At 43.5% G+C, this 24,602-nt stretch overlaps 1 protein-coding gene across 1 annotated transcript in view; it reads right to left on the bottom strand.

Annotated features, from left to right (window-relative positions):
- SEC22B (SEC22 homolog B, vesicle trafficking protein) overlaps window positions 1–24,602 on the bottom strand; it is a 145,135-nt gene that overhangs the window by 100,830 nt on the left and 19,703 nt on the right. Inside the window, exon 3 of the mRNA XM_040407568.1 lies at window positions 17,868–18,028. Within this exon, the coding sequence (XP_040263502.1) occupies window positions 17,868–18,028 (161 nt within the window). The remainder of the gene's footprint in view (window positions 1–17,867; window positions 18,029–24,602) is intronic.

Genomic DNA, 24,602 nt, shown 5'->3' with positions numbered 1-24,602 from the left:
GTCAATCCCTAATAGAAAGTAAAACTTGTCCTGCAAAAAATAAGCCCTCATATAGCTATGTGAACGTAAAAATTGAAAAGTTGGCTCAAGGAAGGTAGGGAAGAAAAATGAAAACACAATGAAAAAACCTCCGGTATCCTAAGGCAGGTTTTTTTCTTTAGATCCAGTGATGCCATAAAGACCCCCTCTTGTAAAACATTTATAGTGGATTGACTCCATTTTGAACGTATTTTATCGACTTTTTTCAGATTTATAATAAGGCGTAGTTTTCAGTTCGGTTTGGATACCAGAAATATAGTGGAGTAATAACCGAGACCCAACTGATCTTTTCGAACTGGCAAAAGTACCTCCATTTGTACTAAGTCCAGAATTGACTGCTCCAGAGACCATTGTAGAGCTTGAGAATTCTGAGGAAGATTAAGAAATGGAATACTGTAAAGCCTCATGCACACGTCCATGGAACACAGACCGTATGATACCGGCCTGGATTTCTTACGAGTGCAGGAGCACACGGTGTCATTGGTTGCTACGACGCCGTGTGCTTCCTGCTGCCGCCGCAGTACAGTAATACACTGGTATGATCTATACCAATGCACTACTGTACTGCGGCAGCGGCAGCAGGAAGCGCACGGCGTCATAACAACCAATGACGCCGTGCGCTCCTGCAGAAATCCAGGCCGGTGAAGGGAATCCATGTTATACAACATGTAGAAGCTTCTTTGTTTGTGTATCAGTTTCTGTTCTCTGTAAAATGAATCTTATCTCTTTGGCACTACGCCCAGATGTTTCCCCCAAATATGGAAGTTCCGCTCTTTGCTCTATTTGCCTGTAGAATAGAACATGTTGATTTATGATAGGTTGAATAAATAACTTACATAGATATGCTAATATGGGGGCGTAAACCCCTCTATATAATCTGTGTGTACTAATAATAAAATTTAGAGCGTTCATTCAGTACATCATTGTTGTGTCTGTTATTCCCTACTGAGTGAAGCGCTCTCCTGACGTCAGAACAAGACTCAAAACAAGCCGATACTAGAAGTTTGATACCAGGGGTACCAAGTGGGATGTTGAGATTTCCTAACAGTTTGGGGGCTCGTCCGGGATAGAGAAGGTCATCCTCGGGTCCGGTAAGAAAGACATCTGTTATTGTCCTCTGGCAGATCCAAGGACCACGTCTTGATCTAGTAAGTAGAAAACAAAACTTCTAGTATAACTACTGTATCAGGGATACAGGGAACAGACTGGGGAGTCTGGGGAGAAGTGACCCGGGACCTTCGGGAGTCCACCGTGAGGATCATTTAGAGAAAATATAGTGCGCACTAGAAAATATTGTCTCAGGGAGACAAGGATGGAGCTTGGTTTGACTCTTTTTAAATTGTTTAGAGTATAAGAATATTAGAGTTGATAAGGATACTGATGTCCGGGTGGTAAGTGTACGGACTGAAGTTGACTATTTGCATAGAGTTATAAGAACATTGTATTGTTGTTTTACTGTGTTGCGGAGGTCTGCAAAAGTAAAAAAAAACAAAAAAAACAAAAAAAAAAACACATTTATCCCTGATTAAAAATTAAAAAAATAAAATTCCCTACACATGTTATATATCACCGCGTCCGTAACGACCCGATCTATAAAACGGTCATGTTATATTTCCCGCACGATGAACGCCATAAAAAAAAAAAACTATGATGAAATTGAAATTTTGCTCACCTTACTTCCAAAAAAAAGGTAATAAAAGTGATCAAAAAGTCGCATGTACGCCAAAATAGTACCATTCAAACAGTCGTCTCATCCCGCAAAAAATGAGACCCTACCTAAGATAATCGCCCAAAAACTGAAAAAAAAAATGGCTCTCAGACTATGGAAACACTAAAACATGATTTTTTTGCTTCTAAAATGAAATCATTGTGTAAAACTTCCGTATCGACCGGCTCTATAAAAATATCACATGACCTAACTCCTCAGATGAACACCGTAAATAAAAAAAAAAAACTGTGCTAAATAAACCATTTTTTGTCACCTTACATCACAAAAAGTGTAATAGCAAGCGATCAAAAAGTCACACGCACCCCAAAATAGTGCCAACAAAACAGTCATCTCATCCCGCCAAAATCATACCCTACCCAAGGTAATCGCACAAAAACTGAAAAAATGATGTCTCTCAAACTATGGAAACACTAAAACATGATTTTTTTTTGCTTCAAAAAAGAAATCATTGTGTAAAACTTACATAAATAAATAAAAGTATACATATTAGGTATCGCCGCATCCGTGACAACCTGGTCTATAAAAATATCACATGATCTAACCTGTCAGATGAATGTTGTAAATAGCAAAAAATAAAAACGGTGCCAAAACAGCTATTTCTTGTTATCTTGCCTCACAAAATGTGTAATATAGAGTAACCAAAATTCATATGTACCCTAAAAGTAGTGCCAACAATACTGCCACCCTATCCCGTAGTTTCTACTCTAGGGGTGCATCAGGGAGGCTTCAAATGGGACATGGTGTCAAAAAACCAGACCAGCAAAATCTGCCTTCCAAAAACCGTATGGCATTCCTTTCCTTCTGCGCCCTGCCGTGTGCCCGTACAGTAGTTTACGACCACATATGGGGTGTTTCTGTAAACTACAGAATCAGGGCCATAAATATTGAGCTTGGTTTGGCTGTTAACACTTGCTTAGTAACTGGAATTTTTTTTTTATTAAAATGGAAAATCTAACAAAAAAGTGAAATTTTTAAATTGTATCTCTATTTTCCATTAATTCTTGTGGAACACCTAAAGGGTTAACGACGTTTGTAAAATCAGTTTTGAATACCTTGAGGGGTGTAGTTTCTAGAATGGGGTCATTTTTGGGTGGTTTCTATTATGTAAGCATCGCAAAGTGACTTCAGACCTGAACTGGTCCCTAAAAATTGGGTTTTTGAAAATTTCTGAAAAATTTCAAGATTTGCTTCTAAACTTCTAAGGATTGTAACATCCCCAAAAAATAAAATATCATTCCCAAAATGATCCAAACATGAAGTAGACATATGGGGAATGTAAAGTAATAACTATTTTTGGAGGTATTACTATGTATTTTAGAAGTAGAGAAATTGAAACTTGGAAATTTGCAATTTTTTACAAATTTTTGGTAAATTTGGTATTTTTTTATAAATAAAAATGATTTTTTTTTTACCCAATTTTAGCAGTGTCATGAAAGACAATATGTGACGAAAAAACAATCTCAGAACGGCCTGGGTAAGTCAAAGCGTTTTAAAGTTATCAGCACTTAAAGTGACACTGGTCAGATTTGCAAAAAATGGCCAAGTCCTTAAGGTGAAATAGGGCTGAGTCCTTAAGGGGTTAAGACGGTTGAATGTCATGTGGTGGGCTGATTCACTTTCCCTGCCTTAACAGAGAAACATTCCGGCGTGGTCTGGCTGCCTAGGCGGATGGGTGCATAGAACTTGAGCTCCCTTGCCAGCACCGAAATAAGCAACGATTCTAAGCTCAGCGATATCCTATTCTACATAAATAACGAGGGGATCCTCTCCAGACATGACGGGGCGAAGAAAGAAAGCGGCCAAACAGCCCAAACTTACTAAATTCTACTTTTCCAGAGACGCCGGAGAAATCCAAGATGGCTCTCCTAGTAAGCGCTCGGCGACAGCAGACCTGCCACTGAACTCTCCAGCTACAAGCCTGCGGAGATCACTGTTCGACTCAGCGCTTCACTCCCAGCTGGAACTGGGTAAAATCGGCACAACTACAAGTGGACCGGAGAAATCCCTGGGCCTGGATGACATACAAGGCCAGGTGAGCCACAGCCCATTGTCCTGCCGCACATTAAGGGAGCTTCCCTCCGCTTCTCCCCCTTTTCACCGCGACATTTTACTGCCACAGACCAACATTGTGGCTACCAATACACCCTCAAACGGGACCGCCAAGCACGCACCTGCAATCCCAGATGAGGATGGGGAAACAGCGCTGCAAGCGTTAACGGTGTCTAACACCGCCCTCACAGATACAGCCATGAGAGACATGCTCATCCTACAGCAGAGATCCATGCTGCTGGACATAAAGTCCATTATAGCTCCTCTGACATAGATGATCTGGGGGCCCGGACGAACCACCTAGAAAACAAATTTGGGGACTTTGCAACCTCACATAATACCCTCATTGACGCTCACACAGAGCTAAAGGCAGAGGTCGAAAGCATCAAGGCCTAAATGGCTGACCTTGAAGACAGGAGTAGGCGCAACAATATAAAGTTGAGAGGGATCCCGGAATCAGTGACTCCTAGAGAAATCCCTGAATATGTGCGGTCTCTTCTGAAAGCAGTGCTACCAGATTGCCCTGACAGGGACTTGGAGATAGATAGGGCGCACCGTGTACCACGACCGCGTCATCTGGAAGAATCAGTGCCACGAGATGTACTAGCCAGAGTGCACTTTTTCAGGATCAAAGAACAGCTGCTAGCTTCAGATGACCCCAAAGATAAAAGTCTAAGGGGGTCAGATCGGGAGAACTTGGGGGCCATTCAACTGGCCCCCAAGGTCTCCCAATCTGACCCCCTTAGACTTTTATCTTTGGGGTCATCTGAAGGCAATTGTCTATGCTGTGAAGATACGAGATGTGCAGCACCTGAAACTATGGAAACTGGAAGCCTGTGCTAGCATTTCTCCTGCGGTGTTGCTATCAGTGTGTGGGAGAAGAGGGTTGCATTGACAATCCAACACAATGGGAAGCACTTTGAACACATTTTATAAGTGGTCAGAAACTTGTAAATAACTTATGAAAGAATAAAGTCACGTTAAAACCAAGCACACCATTGTTTTTCTTGTGAAATTCCCAATAAGTTTGATGTGTCACATGACCCTCTTCCTATTGAAAAAACTAAAGTTGGATTCAAAATGGCCGAATTCAAAATGGCCGCCATGGTCACCACCATCTTGAAAAGTTTCCCCCCTCACATATACTAATGTGCCACAAACAGGAAGTTAATATCACCAACCATTCCCATTTTATTAAGGTGTATCCATATAAATGGCCCACCCTGTAGATCAATTATAGAATCGGATCTAAGAGATTTTTTCCAGTTTAACATTTCCTCACATACAGATCCAGTGACTCTTTGGAATGCTCACAAAGCTTGTATCAGAGGGTCCTTTATACAGCAGGGTGCGATACTGAAAAAGCGTATAGAAGCTAAAATATCAGACATCTTATCCCAATTGCAGCAAGTGGAGGCGAACAACAAAGCGAACCCTACCCCGCTATTAGCTGAGATCAGACGCCTTAGACAGGAGCTGAGAGGGTATATGCTTTCCTCCTATGAGAAAATCCATCGCAAGTCGAAAGCGACCTATTATTCACAAGATAATAAGGCGGGTAAGCTGCTGGCGTTGAGATTTAAGGCCCGTCATACAAAAAGCAGAATTCTACATATTCTCCACCCTCATTCTCAGGAGAAAGTCTACTCCCCCATAGATATTACTAATGGCTTTAAGGCATATTATGCAGACCTTTATAACTTACGTAGCCCCAGGGGAGCTTAATGAACGAGTCAACCTTTATCTTAAAGCCCTACAATTACCCACACTGAATAGTTCCCAGCTTCAGGGTCTCAATTTCCTGATTGAAACCGGGGAGGTGGAAGCAGTGATTGCGTCTCTTCCAAGAGATAAAGCACCTGGCCCCGATGGCTTTGCTAGCCACTATTATAAGCAGTTTAAACAGATCATTAGCCCTTACCTAAAAGACTTCTGCCAAGCAGCTATGTCCCAAGGATCCCTGCCAGTTGAAAATTTACAAGCCCTAATAATCACACTCCCTAAACCAGGCAAATCACCCGACAGACCCCAAAACTTTAGGCCCATATCCCTACTAAACCAAGATGTAAAAATGTATGCGAAACTATTAGCCACCCGTCTAGCAAAAATTCTCCCTTCTATTATTCATGTAGACCAGGCCGGATTCGTCCCGATCAGGGAGACTTACTATAACATGAGACGCCTTCTGGGTATTTTACACCATGTTCATAAGTATGGAATCCCCACATTGCCCCTTGCATTAGATGCAGAAAAGACGTTCGACAGACTCCGTTGGTCTTTCGACTTCTTAGTACTCGAACGAATGGGCTTTACAGGGCATATACTTACCGCCGTTAAGGCACTCTACAGCAATCCCACAGCCAGAACATTTGTAATTCGAACTTACGAACGGAACCCGGCAGGGATGCCCTCTTTCCCCCCTTATCTTTATAATAGCCATGGAACCACTGGCCCAGGCGTTTAGACAGGACTCGCGTATAATAGGGGTTAATGTAGGTGGAAGCTCCAATGTCATATCCTTGTATGCGGACGACGTATGTCTGACCTTAACTAAAAATGAGGAATCCTTAAAGGAGGTTATGGCCCAAATTTCGCTCTACGGTGACCTCTCATATCATCTCAACTCCTCAAAGACGCAAGCCTTACCTATTCATTTGTCAGAGAACCTAGTGGTGAAACTCCGCAGCACATGGAATTTTGATTGCCGGCTTGATAGTATTTAATACCTGCGCGTCAATATGTGCTCTACCCAGAACCAGCTATATGCACTCAATTATGACACCTTACTACTTTCTACAGAAAAGGAACTCACAGAATTTGCCAGACTTGACACCTCGTGGATGGGGAAGATTGCTACATTTAAAATGTCCTTCCTAAGTTTCTATATCTGTATCGCACCCTGCCTATCACCCTCCCAGAGAGGTTCTTTACCCGAGCGCAGTCACTTCTCTCTAACTATATATGGGACAAGAAACACCCCACGATAGCCCGAGACATCATAATCAGGGAACGCCGTATGGGAGGCTTAGCATTGCCAGATTTAAAATTGTACTATATAACCTCTATGGTCTCCATGTTGAAGGGTTGGGCCCAGCCTTCCCAGGATCTGCCCTTAGTCCAGCTTGAAGCATCTCAAGCTGCCCCATACTCTTTGGAGGGGTTATTAAACTTGCCATTTTGGAAGATCCCTACTCCCAAAAATCTAGGCCCGACTGTGTTAGCATCACTGAAAGCATGGTCCACGTATCATATTAGCAGATGCTGACGCTCCCCCCACAATTGCCCCTCTCCCCTTCTCATTGCTCCGGACCCTACTTCCTCAAACAGATCTGTCACTGTGGGCTTCAGCCGATTTACATAGGGTGGGGGACCTGTTAAATCATGGTGTACTACAACCATTCCAATGGATCAGAGAGAAGTTTTCTATTCCTAGCAGGGAGTTTTTCAAGTATCTCCAGATTCGCCATTTATTACAGGACCTGCAGCCATCCGGAGTGAAACTAGACAGATTAGCAAAATTGTATATCACAAGCAATGTGAAAGGCTTGAAACCCCTTTACAACTCCATTCTGCAATCGGGGTCTTTTAAACGCTCTTACCTAATGATAGCGTGGGAGAAAGATTTAAATTTGTCTATTTCTGACACGGAATGGTTGCAGGCCCTTAGAATGATACACAAATATCTGAAGTGCATCTCTCATGTAGAATCAGCGATTAAAACTGTGCTAAGATGGTATTACACGCCGGATAGACTGGCTCTTATGTATGACTCTGTATCTAATCTATGCTGGAGAGGATGCAGATGTAGAGGAACCCCATTTCATATATTATGGCAATGTCCTAAGATTCAACTGTATTGCTCCGCCTATAGAGACTTACTGGCCAGGATTGTGCCCTATGGGACGACATGGTCACCACAACTAGTCCTGTTATTGATAGGAGTGGATGCCCTGCCCGTCCGCTTAAGGGCCTTACTCTGTATATTCTGCGTGACAGCAAAATTATTATTGTTGCGAAAGTGGAAAACCCCAGACTTACCAAACATCTCCGAATTGATATCTACAATCAATACCACCTACTCATATGAGAGAATTATTGCTATGGGGGGGAGAGGAGTATGATAGATTCCTCCAAAATTGAAAGCCTTGGTCGAGCTTCCCATATAGTTCCCAATTTTAGGGACTCCTTAGTCCTACCACTTATATGGTCCTAAACCAATCCCTTTATAGAGCTGACAGGCTTGAAATGTAGGACTCTTGCAATTGGTATCTGAATATGACATTGGTGGCCACTTATCTCAACTCAATGATTTATTTGCTAACAGCAGGCATTATTAGAAATTGTAATGCATAATGGTTTCTTCGTATTGAAGAATGTTTCTTTTGTTATTAACTATTGTTTACCCATCGGGAATGCCCGATGCCTTTTTACATTGTTAAACACAATAAAAAACGATTGAAACGAACAGAGAAACATTCCTAAGATAAGAGAAGCAGGCAAAGAAAAGGGGGGAGGGAATCATGCAGAATAAGTGATGTTATATGTGTAATAACATTATAAAAAGATGAAGAATTGTTTAATAATTTTCTTTCTTCTTTCCCAAGCAGTGTAATGTGGGAATCCAGCTTTTAACAAAAATGATTATATATGTGCAACACTAACTAAGACCACCTGGCATATAAGATGATTTGGGTTTAACAAAATTACTGTAGGATTATAACATGTATATTGTCTTCTTATAAGAGTTGATTAATCACAGAGTGAAGACCAGAAGACATTGGAAAACACAGCACAACAGCGACATAGACCATCAGCAATTCTGGGTGTGGTGTGGCTGTTTCCAGGAAAGCTGTGTTTGTCTGTGCTGCAAGTTTTGGAATGAAACAAAGAAAACTGTGTGGCTGGGTTGGAAGACATAAATGATTCAGTGGAATGCTAATGGGTGTGGCTTTGAGTTGTAGTTTAGTGAAGACTGATGGATGTTTTTAGCAGAGCTGTGTATGCAATTCATATTTTATGTATAAGGGCGTGGTTATGAGCCGTTTGTGAAAAGGAGTACATGAAAATGTGAATGTGTATGGAGTACGATATTTGTTTTCATATAATATGCGCATTGAGAATTTAATTATATTTTTCTTGGAAGATTTTTGATTTTTATTGGTGCCAACAGTGTTGATTGAGCTGTACATTTTTTATTTTATTTAAGTCAATGAAAAGTTTCTTATGGGCCCTTTGTGTGTTCATGTCTGTATTGTCAGATCTGTTTGTTTCAATGTTTGAAGTTACGTGTTACATGTTATGTGTTGTGCTTAACATCAGAGCTCTGTTCTCATGGACAGCTGGGACACTACTGACGGACAGAAGGAGGACCACAGCGTCCGACTAAAAGGGGTGGACTTAGATGACAGAGTGGGAGGAAGGAGAGTAGGTTTTATGGTAGATAGCGGTGCAACCTCAAGTGTGTTAAGTAAGGATTTGTACAAAGGACCATTGAGAAAATCTGAGCCCTCTATGGGAATTAATGGGGTATTGACAAAAACTTACAAAACTGACTCACTACCACTCGAGACCATGGACAGGGAATACATCACAGATCATGTATTCAGCATTAAACCAGATTGCCCAGTCAGCCTGTTAGGGAGAGATTTGTTCATTAAGCTTGACTTGCAGGTATCAGGGCATAAAAGTACACTCAGATCTCATTCCAGTCTCTACACCCGTGCCACAGATTTTTGCAAACATACAGGACCACCCAGAACTTAACAACATTAACCCTGCATTACGGTCCTCAAATGAATATGACACGGGGCTCATAGATTGCACACCTTACAAAGCTACTGTAAAACCAGGTGTCATCTCAGTGTTCCAGAAACAATACCCGTTGTCCACAGAGAAAATTGAGGGCTTAAGGTCAATGATCGAGAAACCTTTGAAGGGCATTTTAGAAGAGGTTATTTCACCCATCAGCACTCCCATAAATCCTGTGGCAAAAGCAGATAGTTCAGTTCGCTTTGTACAGGATTTAAGGGCCATCAACAACATCATTGTGCCTATAGCCCCTGTTGTACCTGACATCACTCAACTACTATCTGCCATCCCAGCAGACGCTGTTTGTTTCAGTGTGATAGATCTGAACAAATGCATTCTTTTCTATCCCAGTTGACAAGCGGATCAGACTACTTTTTGCTTTTTCCTTCGAAGGGCGACAATTGACCTGGGGTCACCTGTAGTGTTCAGCATCGTCCTCCAAATGACTTTAAAACCATGGCACCACCCCCCCCCCCTTCCCCCCAAAGTTCCGTGTTGTTGCAATATGTGGATGATTTACTGTTATGCAGTTTGTCAGTGGAGGCCAACATTGAGGACAATGGTTGTTTGAATGTGGACACAAAGTGTCATTAGGGAAAATGCAATGGTGTAAAAAGCAAGTTGAATAGTTGGGATTTGTCCTCACAAAAGGGAGAAAGGAGGATCAGTCCGGAGAGAGTCCAGTCTGTATGCCGTCCTTCCTTGGTATGATTAACTATTGCAGACAATGGATCCCCGACTGTTCCTACTCAACACTGGAGGACAAACCAGAATTGATAAGGTGGTCTTCAGAAATGTACAATGCATTTGATTATTTGAAACGTTCATTAATGTCAAGTCCAGGATTGGGCCTCCCTGACTACAAACTGCCCTTCCACATGTTTGCACGACAAAATTGTAAAACCATGGCGGGCATACTGACACAAGAACATGGAGGCAAGTTGCGCCCATGTGCATTTTTCTCGAAAGGTAATGCACACCTCTGTCCAAGGGATGCCGGCATGTCTGCATTCTCTTGCAGCCTGTGCTATGATGGTAGAGTTGGCAACTCCTTTCACAATGGGACATTACACCATTTTGCACACCACTCATGATGTTGTAGGCCTACTCAAGGGCATCCACACTCAACACATGTCTGCACAGAGGCTTTCAGGATATGAGGTAATACTACTCGGTGATCCCTCACTCGAAATCAAGTATGCTTCCCACACTTCAGGTCCAGCACCAATACTGAATGCTCTCTTAGGCCTTAAAGGACAAGAAGATTGCCTTGCAGACACAAATGACTGTTTACAGGTACTAGAACATGAAACTTCTCCAAGACATGATTTGTCATCTACACCTATTAAAAGGGGCTCCAGAGGTTTTTGTGGACGGGTCATGCACCAGACCAAATGATACCAGATACTGCACAGGCTACGCTATTGTTATGCTCCCAGATGTCGTCCTAGAGGCGAAACCCATAAAATTCCAGTCTGCACAGGCAGCTGAGCTCATTGCACTCACTAGAGCATGCATTATACACACTGACAGACCTGTCTCCATCTACACTGATAGTAGGTACGCACATGGGGTAGTGTGGGACCATGGTATGATTTGGCAGAGAAGAGGATTCACGGCAGCAGATGGTAAGCGCATCTCACACTCACAGTTGGTCACAGATCTACTTGAAGCCATCAGACTACCCTCACAATTAGCAATTGTCCACTGCAAGGCACACACCAATGACGAGGATCATGTCTCACAGGGCAATGCGCTGGCAGATAAGGTGGCAAAACAAGTGGCCAAATGCAACCCCACAGGTCCGTGTAACCATTGGGAGATGCCATGTCTGGCACCTCCAACCCCTGAGATGTCGTAAATGCTTACTGATCTTCAAAGGTATGCCACTGAACAGGAACGGCAAGACTGGTGTTATCCAGTATTGCAGAAAAATCCTAAGACAGGATTAGTCTGCAAAGAGGGGAAGCCATGCATTCCCCAACACAGTGCTTCCATCTTTATAGCACATTTCCACGGAGTAGGACATAACAGCCTTCACCTCTAAACTCAACAAGGAAATTGCTAAATTACTACAGATGGAATGGAAATTTCACATTCCATATCACCCAAAGAGCTCAGGAATTGTGGAAAGCATGAACAGGACAATTAAAGATAAATGGAGGAAGGCCACTGCAGGTACCTTTGAAAAATGGAAAGAGAACCTACCCATAATACTTGCAGAAATAAGGATGACACCTAATAAGAAGTTAGGGTTATCACCATTTGAGATACTCATGGGAAGACCTTTCCCCACCCCCTGGGCCAAACGCCCAATGATATTAAATCAAGGTCCCCTTCCTGTACTAAGAGAGGAATATGTCACCAAATTGATACAGGAACTTAATAAAACTGAGGAAAAAGTTGCTTGTAAGTCTCCCTCTCTTCCACAGGAACCCACCCACCCATACAGGGTGGGGGATGAGGTGGTGGTCGAAACACTGAAGAAAGGAAGAGCTCAAGGTGATTTTGTATATGGCCCACCTACTACCGTGGTCGCAGTAACCAGAACAGCCGTGCTGACTGAACAATCTGCAACGTGGATCCACGCAACCCGAGTGAAGCTTGTGAGAGCAAGAGAGCAGGCTGAAACGAGGGCAGACAGCCCTGACCTCCAACGAGGCTCAGAGGTACTAACGGGGGCAGACAGCCCTAACCTCCAACATGAAGATCCTCTCCCCCTGTTTTTGATTAAGATTGCAATGGCCTCAATGACTTTATTGAGTTTACTAAACAATAGTAATAGGTGTAGTAGCATTATGTGTTCTTCCTTGTGTGAGACGAATGCTTGAAAAGGGGATCTCTAATATGTCATTATATCAAACTCTCTTATCCCAGGAGGACCGAAGCCCAGAAGGGTATAAAAATTATCTAACATCATATAGAGAGAAAAGGGACAAGAAAGGAAAGAACCATGTAGTGTGATACACTAAAGGTTCTAAGAGGGGATTTGAAGGGAATCCATGTTATACAACATGTAGAAGCTTCTTTGTTTGTGTATCAGTTTCTGTTCTCTGTAAAATGAATCTTATCTCTTTGGCACTACGCCCAGATGTTTCCCCCAAATATGGAAGTTCCGCTCTTTGCTCTATTTGCCTGTAGAATAGAACATGTTGATTTATGATAGGTTGAATAAATAACTTACGTTGATATGCTAATATGGGGGCGTAAACCCCTCTATATAATCTGTGTGTACTAATAATAAACTTTAGAGCGTTCATTCAGTACATCATTGTTGTGTCTGTTATTCCCTACTGAGTGAAGCGCTCTCCTGACGTCAGAACAAGACTCAAACCAAGCCGATACTAGAAGTTTGATACCAGGGGTACCAAGTGGGACGTTGAGATTTCCTAACAGCTGGTATCACACAGTCCGTGTTCCGCGGACGTGTGCATGAGGCTTTACAGGATTCCATTTCTTAATCTTCCTCAGAATTCTCAAGCTCTACAATGGTCTCTGGAGCAGTCAATTCTGGACTTAGTACAAATGGAGGTACTTTTGCCAGTTCCAAAAGATCAGTTGGGTCTCGGTTATTACTCCACTATATTTCTGGTATCCCAACCGAACTGAAAACTACGCCTTATTATAAATCTTAAAAAATTGAACAAGTCGATAAAATACGTTCAAAATGAAGTCAATCCACTATAAATGTTTTACAAGAGGGGGTCTTTATGGCATCACTGGATCTAAAGAAAAAACCTGTGCATGAGGCTTAACCCTGTAAGCCAGAGACTTGAAGAAATGTTTTCCCAGGATTCCACAAACAGTCTCAATCTTCCCCCTACCAGACTCCTGGTGTCACTCTTGGAAGAATCGTTGATACTAGAATTCTGTCTATTAGGCCTCCATCTTTCCGTTTTTCAATTTTTTGTTTTGAAACCGATCGTTTTTTTTCTTGGTTATCTTCTGGTAAACTCTTCTTAGTCTCAGAAGCTTTTTCCAGAATTTTTCCAAGATTCTTTACCAAACAGTAACTCTCCATAAAAAGGAATATTACAAAGTTTAGACTTGGTGCTATATCAGTCGACCAAAACTTTAGCCACAACTCTTTCCTAGCATTGTTGGACAAAGCCGTGGTCGTAGCAGTGAGCCTAACAGAGTCCGCAGTGGCATCCAATAAAAATAAAAAAATAAAATAAAAAGGAGTCTGCAAAATTTTAATGGGGAACGTTAGCTTTTAGAGGAGTTTCCAGATGTAAGAGCCGACTTAAGAGACCTGGCGACAAATGTGGCCACTAGAATGGGCTTAAACAGTGATGCTGCCGCATCTCAAGTCTTCTTGAGACTTGCAGCAATCAATTTGTCCACGGGATCACGTTTTATTCATCAAAAGGCAATCTTTTTCTCATAGTTCTAGGTAATAAAGTTTTCCTATCCATTCACTTAAAATTAGAGATAGCACTGGGAACACCCTCTTTTTTCTTTCTTCTAAACCTGAAAACATTTGGTCATGTGCTGACCTCCTTATTGATTTCCATTGTAGCCCTGACCGCCTTTAATAACTCATTAATATATTAAGAGGAAAACATACCTCTTAGGCCTCTTGCACACGAACGTGTGCGCCCCGTGGCCGTGCTGCGGCCCGCAAACTGGGGGCTGCAATTCACGAAACATCAACCGTGGGGCAGCCGCAGCGGATCAGGGACCCATTCACTTTAATGGGTCTGCGATCCCCCCGTTCCGCAAAAAGATAGAACATGTCCTATCTTTTTGCGGAACGGAAGTACAGGACAAAACCCCACGGAAGCACTTCGTAGTGCTTCCGTAAGGTTATGTTCTGTGCTTCCATTCAGCATCTCCGGATTTGGGGACCCATTCAAGTGAATGGGTCCACATCTGTAATGCCCACGGAACGGCCTCAGTGTATTGCGGATCCGCAAATGCGGTCCGCAATACGGCCACGGAGCGCACACGTTCGTGTGAAAGAGGCCTTAAACTCAGAATCTCTACTAGAGTCAGAGCCAGAATAACTTGTTTTCCCCCCCCAATCTGAGAAATCCTCAGAGGAGAAAGACAAGGGAGATCCCTTCTAGTCCCATTCTTAGAGGTGTATGGGCAACAAGAGGCACTATTTAATCAGTACATTTTATACTTTTTTATTTTTGTACATTTATCTGGAAGCCTAGCGGCACACACCTAAATCTAAGAGTTTCAGACCTCTGTGCACATTTAGGTTTTAGCCACCACATCCTTGTCACTCTTAACAATAGAAAAAATAATGAGAGAAAAGGAACCACTGATAATTGGAGTCCAATACTCACAACCTTGTCATGGTGGTCTTTTCCACTCACTGCCAAGGCTGCTTCACAAATTCCCTGCTCCGACATAATGCTGGTAGGAGACGTGGGTGAAGGATGCTCAGAGACTGCAATGTTGCACAGATGCTGGTTAGAGGGAGACTTCCACCTTGACCAGCGCAACAGATTTTAAGGCAAATCAGCACATCCGTCCAGCATTAACCAGAGCCGAAAATCTCAGGTGGCGAGTGGCCCTCAGAAGCTGGAGGAACTCCACTGAGCTTCCAGCTGCTGCGACCCGCCCCTTCCACTGGTGCAAATGAGGGAGCAAAATAAATCGTGGTGGGCGTATATGCACGGAACCTACTTGCCCAAGGTAGGCCCCGTATTGGCCACAATGCAGCCGTATATTCCACAGGTTATTTCTTCATCTTTACTGCACTACATACGACCACAGCACAGAGATGCTGCTTCTCCTACCCGACTGGCAGGGACAAGAAGACCCTGAAGAGTAGATGGAAGAGGGCACCTTTGAAGCTTCCTGTCATTGCCTGGTAGGAGGAGGAGGAGGATAATCTCAACGTAAGGTGCCATCATGAAGGTGAAGGGAAAAATAAGTTATGATTTTCAAAGACATATGTACTGAAATAAATTGAAAATCCGCCTGGTAAGGGGTGCAAATGTCCTGGTCTTGAACTGAGAGAGGGATGAGCTTAATAAAACATGCAGCCCCTGTCTCTGGACGATGAATAACAGTTTTCTTTCCTATGCACAATATCACGCAGAGACGGGCAGTGTTCTTCATCAAGGCTAATCTCTCTTAATGTTGTCACAGCAGTGACAGACTGGTGAAAGCAGCAGGTCTCTCACTATACTATGCTGCCCACAGTGAGGGCAGCATCTGAGAGCTGACAGGTTTCCTTTAAAGAGAATATGCAGAATCTGCCAGCAGGATTAACAATATTAAACAAGGCATAATTCCTGGTAGGATTGATGGTGGTGAATAAAACAATATCTCATTCATGTTGCCCTGTTGTGCTGTTCCTGAAAATATTGCTTTCTCTTAACATGCGAATTAGGACTTCAGTGCACAGAGTGGTGTGCTTGAGCATTTCAAATGTGCAATTAGAGCCAGTCTCTTTTTGTGGGACACTATGTTTACGGCACTATCAGTGTCTGGGACACTATTTGCAGGGCACAGTACTTTTTAGGGCACTGTGTGCCAATAATTAACGTGCTGGTATTTTCAGGGGGGTTATCCGTTTCTGCAGTACAGTATTGGGGAGCATAGTGGGCACAGTATTGGTGGTGACATGATGGGGGTGTTCAGAAGGTTGGAGGATGTTGGAAAAGTAGGAAACTAAGATGTCTGTTTGTCAAACTCTGCAGAGACAAAAGATGACTGAAAGAAATTAACATGGTGGTCTGGTCTGAATGGAGAAGAGAACATCTACATCCGAGGTATGCAGTGCTGTATTATCCTGTTTTATTTTGTAGCGCTGTCTAGATTGCTTTCCAATAATGTCCAGTAGGGCTGGAGGAAAGGGGTTAGGTTGAGAATTTGGCATGGGGCGGATGCGTTAGGGGAAGCTAGGTGCACCCCTGCTGATAATGTAAATACACATTTCTTATTTTTAATCCCCAAAAATGTGTCACTTTAACCTGCATATAGAGTACCAAAATATAAGTTATTGAATACTTAAATATATACTCAAGTATGAAAAACTGCAGCGGGGGGGAAGCTGCAGACACTTAAAAATCCTACACCCCACAAGGAACGACCTGTCAGCACTGCACTAAAGTAATAACGCTTTTTTCCCCCTCTTTCTTTTTTCATTCCTTCCTTTTTGGAATTAATGGGGTGATTAAAGGTCAATTTTTCAACATGTCATAACTGAGAGGAAACAATTATAACATGAAAGAATGCCACTTCATGGAAACTTTTCTTTTTTTAAACGCTATGGACACCTTTGCCAACTTTTTGCCTTGTCATTGCATTTATAATATGGAGAAAGATTTCTCCAATTGTACAGTTTTGGCTCTGCAGCTAGCATGTGCTTCCGATGCACAGAAAGCTGCTCTGTTCACTTTTGTAGAATACCGTCAGGCTGGATGTCAGACGTGGAGCCTGCAGGACCTCCCATTTGCTCTAGATGGTGTACCTTTAATGTCTGCATACTGCCCATGTGCCAGGAACCAGTGCTTATGCACACACCTTCCCAGCTGCACACTGATATATAATTATACTGGCATCGGCAGGCAGGAGATCTTCCCTCTGCTCATACAGTGTAGGAGTCTTTGTAAAGCAGCTCTTACTGACTGCTCTGCCAAAGACCACCATATTACTTTCTCGCAAATACAGCAGAGCTCGATGGTAGTGTAAGGCTCCATTCACACGTCCGCAATTTTGTTCTGCATTTTGCGGAACGGAATTGCGGACCCATTCATTTCTATGGGGCAGCACGATGTGCTGCCCGGACACGGAATTGCGGATCCGCAATTCCGGGTCCGCACTTCAGTTCCTCAAAAAAATAGAACATCTCCTATTCTTGTCCGCAATTGCGGACAAGAACAGGCATATTCTATTAGTGCCGGCAATGTGCGGTCCGCAAAAAACGGATGACATTTTCAGGAACAACGGATCCGCAAAAAACGGACCGAAAATCGGGATATAGAAAAATACTGACGTGTGAATGTAGCCTAACAGTGAGTCGGCTGGGTTATGCAAATCCAGAGACTGCAGGAGGAGGCGAGAGAAGAGCTGAAGGGAACTCCCACATAGCCAAAAGTGGTTGAAAACCAGGTAAAAGGGTTGCTGCATGCTTAGGAAGGGGAGCTCAATGCAAACAACAGTGTATAGATATATTTTCTCCACGGTAGTTTAGTAACATATGTGTTTAAGGAATTTTCAAGCACAAAGGTGTCCATAACCTTTCAATTTGGAATAACCAAGAATGAGAACTTACCAAACTCTATAAAGGAGTAAGGTCTTGATACTGTGGGGACTTTCTTTCCGTGCTGCTCATCAAATTCATTGTACAGATCTTCAAGATAAGCAAATGCTAATTTCTTCGGAAATGACATTTCACACAGCACCAGGTAGCAAACGCCCTTTTCTATTAAGTAGCTGTGGTAAAAAACAAAAATGAATTAGAATAAGCTTTATTCTTCTTTGACTGACTTATGGTCTATATAGTGTTCCCGATTGGCTACTTTGCGAAACATTAACATCGGTCCAAACATTAATTGATTCGCATAAAACTTCGGTCCAATACTGTACAGAGCAGGAGCTCCATACAGTATTAGGCTACTTTCACACTTGCGGCAGAGTGATCCAGCGACGGAACTGCTTGCAGGATCCGCCAATCTGCATGCAAACAGACAGCATTTGTAGGCGGATACGTCTTACAAATGCATTGCAAGAACTGATCGTCTCTCCAGATGTCATCTGGAGAAACGGATCAGTTATATATCTTTTTCACATTTTTACCGGTCTGCGCATGCGCAGACCGGAAGGACGGATCCGGCATTGCAGAATTTTTAATGCCAGATCAGGCACTAATACATTTCAATGTAAATTAATGCCGGATCCGGCATTCTGGCAACTGATCCGGAATTTTGGACGGAGATAATACCGCAGCATGCTGCGGTATTTCCTCCGTCCAAAACGCCATTCAGTGACTGAACTGAAGACATGCTGATGCATCTTGAACGGATTTCTCTCCATTCAGAATGCAGGGGGATAAAATTGATCAGTTCTTTTCCGGTAGTTAGCCCCTATGCCGTAAAAGAAAAACGCTAGTGTGAAAGTACCCTTAGAATGTATTGGCTCCGATAAGCCGAAGTTATTACTTTGCGAGACTTCGCGTAATAACTTCATAAATTAATTTGTACTGTAAAAAAAACATTTCACGAACTTGGGTTCGGTACCAAGTGGTAGTCGAAGTCGATTTGCTCATCCCTAGTAATATTCCAAGATCCATAAAGAATATTACATACTTTCAGTATCTAATATATAAAGCTGAGTATATGTGTATGTCCACTTAAGGAATCCGCACCGTCATTTACAATCACAAAATTTGGCACACAGGTACATCAGGTATCCGGGAAAGTTTTAGACCGGGTATCAGCTCTCTAGCATGTACCGTTCCTGAGATATTCCCCAAAAATGCATAAGCCATCAGCCAATAGAAGCTCGCAGGCCCTTAGTCTCCACATACACACAGTTTTACACCAGGTTTCCATAACAACCCAGCTATTTTTCTTCACTGCTGTAGGTCAGCTTTAAAGGGGCAGGGCGCTGTGAATGACACTGTTAAGGGAGCGGAGTGCTGTGGAGGTTACACTTAAGGGAGCAGGTAGGGTGGCCATTCAGGCCACCCACAAAAGACAGACTTAAACCCCACCCCCTCCCCCCAGGTTCCGCTAAGCCATGCCCCCTCCCACTCTGCAGCCGACGGGGATTGAAAAAATGGAGGTAAAATCAACTTCTGTCAGCTGCAGGGGTGGAAGGGAGGGCGACTTTCTTCCTGCAGCTCACGCTCAGACAGCACAGTCCTGCTGTCTGAGAGTAAGCTGTTCAATAAGACATCCCTGTGACCGTTCAGGCCCTGTGCCGGACAGAGGACAGGGAGTCTGAAAGCCGAACTGTCCTGCCTAAAACCGGATCTCTGGCCACCCTAGGGGCAGGCTGCGGTGGAGGTCACAGTTAAGGAGATGGGGTACTGTGGAGGTCACTGTTAAGGGGCCGGATTATTGTGGAAATCACTGTTAACGAGACTGGGTACTGTGGAGGTCACTAATAAAGGGGCAGCCACTGTGGAGGTCACTGCTAAGGGGAGGGCGCTGTGGATGTTACTGTTATGGGGGCAGGTCGCTGTGGAGGTCACTGTTAAAGGGTCAGCTTACTGTAGATGTCACCGTTATAGTGGATACTATCGATATTTTAACACACGCACAAACATTAAATGAAATATAGCCGTGCGAAGCCGGGTCCTCCTGCCAGTATAACAAAGCAGAATTCTAGTCATAGTTTGCAGTCCTAAATTTGCAGGGACTGTACCTAATTTTCATAGACAGTCTTGGCAAATTTTGGATGTGCTAGGGCCTAGGCCAAATACAAGAACTATCCATAAGTGGGTGGTCAGGGGCTTACATGCCCCAAATTGACAAATTACAATGTTAACAAGTAGGTCTAGAACACCAGTTAAGGGCTCACGCACACACCGTATGTATTTTGCGGTCTGCAAAAAATACGGATGACATCCGTGTGCATTCCGTATTTTGTGGAACGGAACAGGTGGCTCCTAATAGAACAGTACTATCCTTGTCCATAATGCAGACGATAATAGGACATGTTCTATTTTTTTTTTGCAGAACGGAAATACGGAAACTGAATGCACACAGAGTACCTTCGTTTTATTTTTTTTGCAGACCCACTGAAATGATTGGTTCCGTATACGGTCTGCAAAAAAAACTGAACGGAAACGGAATGAAAGTACATTCATGTGCAAGAGGCCTAAATAAATCCGTCTAGGCGGTCAGCAAACATCTCTGCACGGTTGCTTGAAAACATCTGTGCAAAGACTGCAGCTGCATGCTAATCATGCAGCTGAGGAGCAGATTGCCAGTTGTCAGTGACAGAGTGGCTCTCCTTAGAAAAGGCAGGGATTTTTATTTTATTTTTGTTTCTTTAGGCTACTTTCACACTAGCGTTTTTCTGGATCCGGCAGGGTTCAGCAAAAATGCTTCCGTTAAGGAGAATACAACCATCTGCATCCGTTATGAACGGATCCGGTTGTATTATCTTTAACATTGCCAAGACGGATCCGTCATGAACTCCATTGAAAGTCAATGGAGGACGGATCAGTTTTATATTGTGGCAGAGAAAACGGATCCGTCCCCACTGACTTACATTGGGGGTCATGCCGAATCAGTCTTGCTCCGCATCCCAGGATGGAAAGTAAACTGTTGCGGTTTGCTCTCCGGTATGGGAACGCAACTAAATGGAACAGAATGAATTTTGGAGCATTGACAATGAATGGGGACCAAACTGAAGCGTTTTTTTCCGGTGTTGAGCCCCCTATGACAGATCTCAATTCATGGAAAACTAAAACGCTAGTGTGAAAGTAGCCTTACTCTGCCTGCCTTCGCAAACACTGTATACATAGTGCTCAATAAGCACTGTCTAGAGATCAGGAAGCGGCAATGACACTTTCTGCTTTGGTTCCAGTGGTCATGTGACCGCCTGGAGCTGGGTGTCTGTGGGAGCTGTGGGTCTTAGCAGACCCAGATCAGCCGTGCAGTGAGGTTTTACAGTGATGTATAACCTCTCTGGGGAAAGTTTTTCCCCTGATAAATTAGAAATAAAAATAAAAAACAATGTTAAATGTCTCTCAAAGGCCTTGTATGATTCTATTGGGGGCATAAAGTGTAAAAAATAAATAAATAAATACAAAGCCACTACACACCACATCTTCTAGCCTGGACGACTATAACTCATGCTTCCTATATAGTGAAGTTAACATCACAGAATGGGGACAATATATTATTTTAAAAAAAATAAATAAACATTTTAAAAACATTAAATATTTTTAACATTTTTCCTGTCTATAATTTTTTTTTAAGAAATACTAAAATAAAAATGACAAAGCTCCACATAACAGAACGGAAGTAAGTTATGGCATTCAAAGACGTACGTGCTAAAGAAAAAAAAAAAAAAAAAAAAAAAAAAAAAGGATAATGCACTGGTCAGGAAGAAGGGTAAATGGCCCAGTCTGGAGTTAAATATATTAGCAGCTCAAACCTCTCTAATAGCATTCTGGAATTCAGACTGTTTGGAAAACTGCTGCAACAGGTGACCATTACTGTTTTCTAATTAAATCTTAAGTGGATGCTTACTCTAGGCTCACACTTGCATTAGGCGATCTGGCAGCCTGTTCCAGTAGGCTGTTGTGGCATATGCTGTCTGTCAGCCAGACAAAAAACTGTGCGAGTATTATGAGGCTATGCTGGATACAGAGAACCATTCACCTGTCTGCAGTCCCATGCTGATGCCCCAGTCACGACTGCTTCTGGCCCCTGCATGACCCGGAAGTGGCTTGGTTACATGACTGCTGAGTTCAGTGACTGGTGTCAGTGGTCACAGGATCAAGCTACTTCATGGTCCTACGGAGACTGGATGCGGCCAGGAACATGGCAGTGGCGTGGGCATGCCTGTGCCGGCCGAGTGTTTTTTTTTTTTTATGGGGCACAGGACCACTGTGTTTGATGTAGGGGTGGGCAATATAGACGATATGCAATATAAACTATATAAATTTGGCCAACGATAGAGATTTTGTTTATATTGCGGTAGAACATGGCATGTGTGGAGAAGGAGGGAGTCCCTCCCTCCCCACTGTGTGCAGCTACCGCTGATTACCAATGAGAACGGAGGAGGAGGGGAGGGACTGTGGTCACTGCGCCACCAATGAGAACAAAGAGGAGGAGGAGGGGAGGGACTGTGGCCACTGCGCCACCAATCAATATAGTTAATAATTATGATTATATAACCAAGTGGTACTCAAACATGTACTTTGCGAAAGGAATGATATGAAAGTTGTTTTTGTCTCTGCATGAAAAATTCTTGCAAAAGTGGAACTTATATTCAACTCACTTGATAGAAGGAACTTTTTCTTTAGACTATTGGCGGACTATTCTTTTACAAAGTATCCTACACCTTTGCCGCACTTTACCAGCTGGTTCAAATCATAGATCCCTATTTACCTTTTATTCTTAGGTTTTATAATCATGTATTTTCGGTGATTTTATTGTAATTTTTGTTTTTTGTATATTAAAACTGTGTGATCACTTTATATTGTATATTTTAGTCTTTATAGCCATATTTATTACCACACATACGGAGTGCCAGTCCATACTATTTATTTATTTCCAATATACACTGCTCAAAAAAATAAAGGGAACATTTAAACAACACAATGTAACTCTCCAAGTCAATCACACTTCTGTGAAATCAAACTGTCCACTTAGGAAGCAACACTGACTGACAATCAATTTCACATGCTGTTGTGCAAATGGGATAGACAACAGGTGGAAATTATAGGCAATTAGCAAGACACCCCCAATAAAGGAGTGGTTCTGCAGGTGGTGACCACAGACCACTTCTCAGTTCCTATGCTTCCTGGCTGATGTTTTGGTCACTTTTGAATGCTGGCGGTGCTTTCACTCTAGTGGTAGCATGAGACGGAGTCTACAACCCACACAAGTGGCTCAGGTAGTGCAGCTTATCCAGGATGGCACATCAATGCGAGCTGTGGCAAGAAGGTTTGCTGTGTCTGTCAGCGTAGTGTCCAGAGCATGGAGGCGCTACCAGGAGACAGGCCAGTACATCAGGAGACGTGGAGGAGGCCGTAGGAGGGCAACAACCCAGCAGCAGGACCGCTACCTCCGCCTTTGTGCAAGGAGGAACAGGAGGAGCACTGCCAGAGCCCTGCAAAATGACCTCCAGCAGGCCACAAATGTGCATGTGTCTGCTCAAACGGTCAGAAACAGACTCCATGAGGGTGATATGAGGGCCCAACGTCCACAGGTGGGGGTTGTGCTTACAGCCCAACACCGTGCAGGACGTCTGGCATTTGCCAGAGAACACCAAGATTGGCAAATTCGCCACTGGCGCCCTGTGCTCTTCACAGATGAAAGCAGGTTCACACTGAAAACATGTGACAGACGTGACAGAGTCTTGAGACGCCGTGGAGAACGTTCTGCTGCCTGCAACATCCTCCAGCATGACCGGTTTGGCATTGGGTCAGTAATGGTGTGAGGTGGCATTTCTTTGGAGGGCCGCACAGCCCTCCATGTGCTCGCCCGAGGTAGCCTGATTGCCAATAGGTAACGAGATGAGATCCTCAGACCCCTTGTGAGACCATATGCTGGTGCGGTTGGCCCTGGGTTCCTCCTAATGCAAGACAAAGCTAAAGCTCATGTGGCTGGAGTGTGTCAGCAGTTCCTGCAAGGCGAAGGCATTGATGCTATGGACTGGCCCGCCCGTTCCCCAGATCTGAATCCAATTGAGCACATCTAGGACATCATGTCTCGCTCTATCCACCAACGTCACGTTGCACCACAGACTGTCCAGGAGTTGGCAGATGCTTTAGTCCAGGTCTGGGAGGAGATCCCTCAGGAGACTGTCCGCCACCTCATCAGGAGCATGCACAGGCATTGTAGGGAGGTCATACAGGCACGTGGAGGCCACACACACACTACTGAGCCTCATTTTGACTTGTTTTAAGGACATTACATTAAAGTTGGATCAGCCTTTAGTGTGTTTTTCCACTTTAATTTTGAGTGTGACTCCAAATCCAGACCTCCATGGGTTGAAAAATTTGATTTCCATTTTTTTATTTTTGTGTGATTTTTTTTGTCAGCACCTCAGGTCCTGAGGGGTTAATTGCGGCGGATAACGGCGTGCAGTAATAGAGGCCAGGTATGGGATATTGCCGGCACACGCAGGCTACATTTGTATTCAAGCATTAACTATATTCATTGGTGGCGCAGGGGCCACATCCCCTCCTTCCTACTCCCCCTCTTCTAAGTATTATATTAATTGTGGGCCCTCCCCTCCACACAATTAAATCATTGGTGGCAGTGGCCCCAGGGTGGCAGCTTCTGATCGGAGCCCCAGCAGTGTAATCGCGGGGCTCCGA

This window comes from Bufo bufo, chromosome 9 (genome assembly GCF_905171765.1).
Source record: "Bufo bufo chromosome 9, aBufBuf1.1, whole genome shotgun sequence".
NCBI classification, from domain to species: domain Eukaryota; kingdom Metazoa; phylum Chordata; class Amphibia; order Anura; family Bufonidae; genus Bufo; species Bufo bufo.
This window is presented reverse-complemented; position numbering and strand designations above follow the sequence as displayed.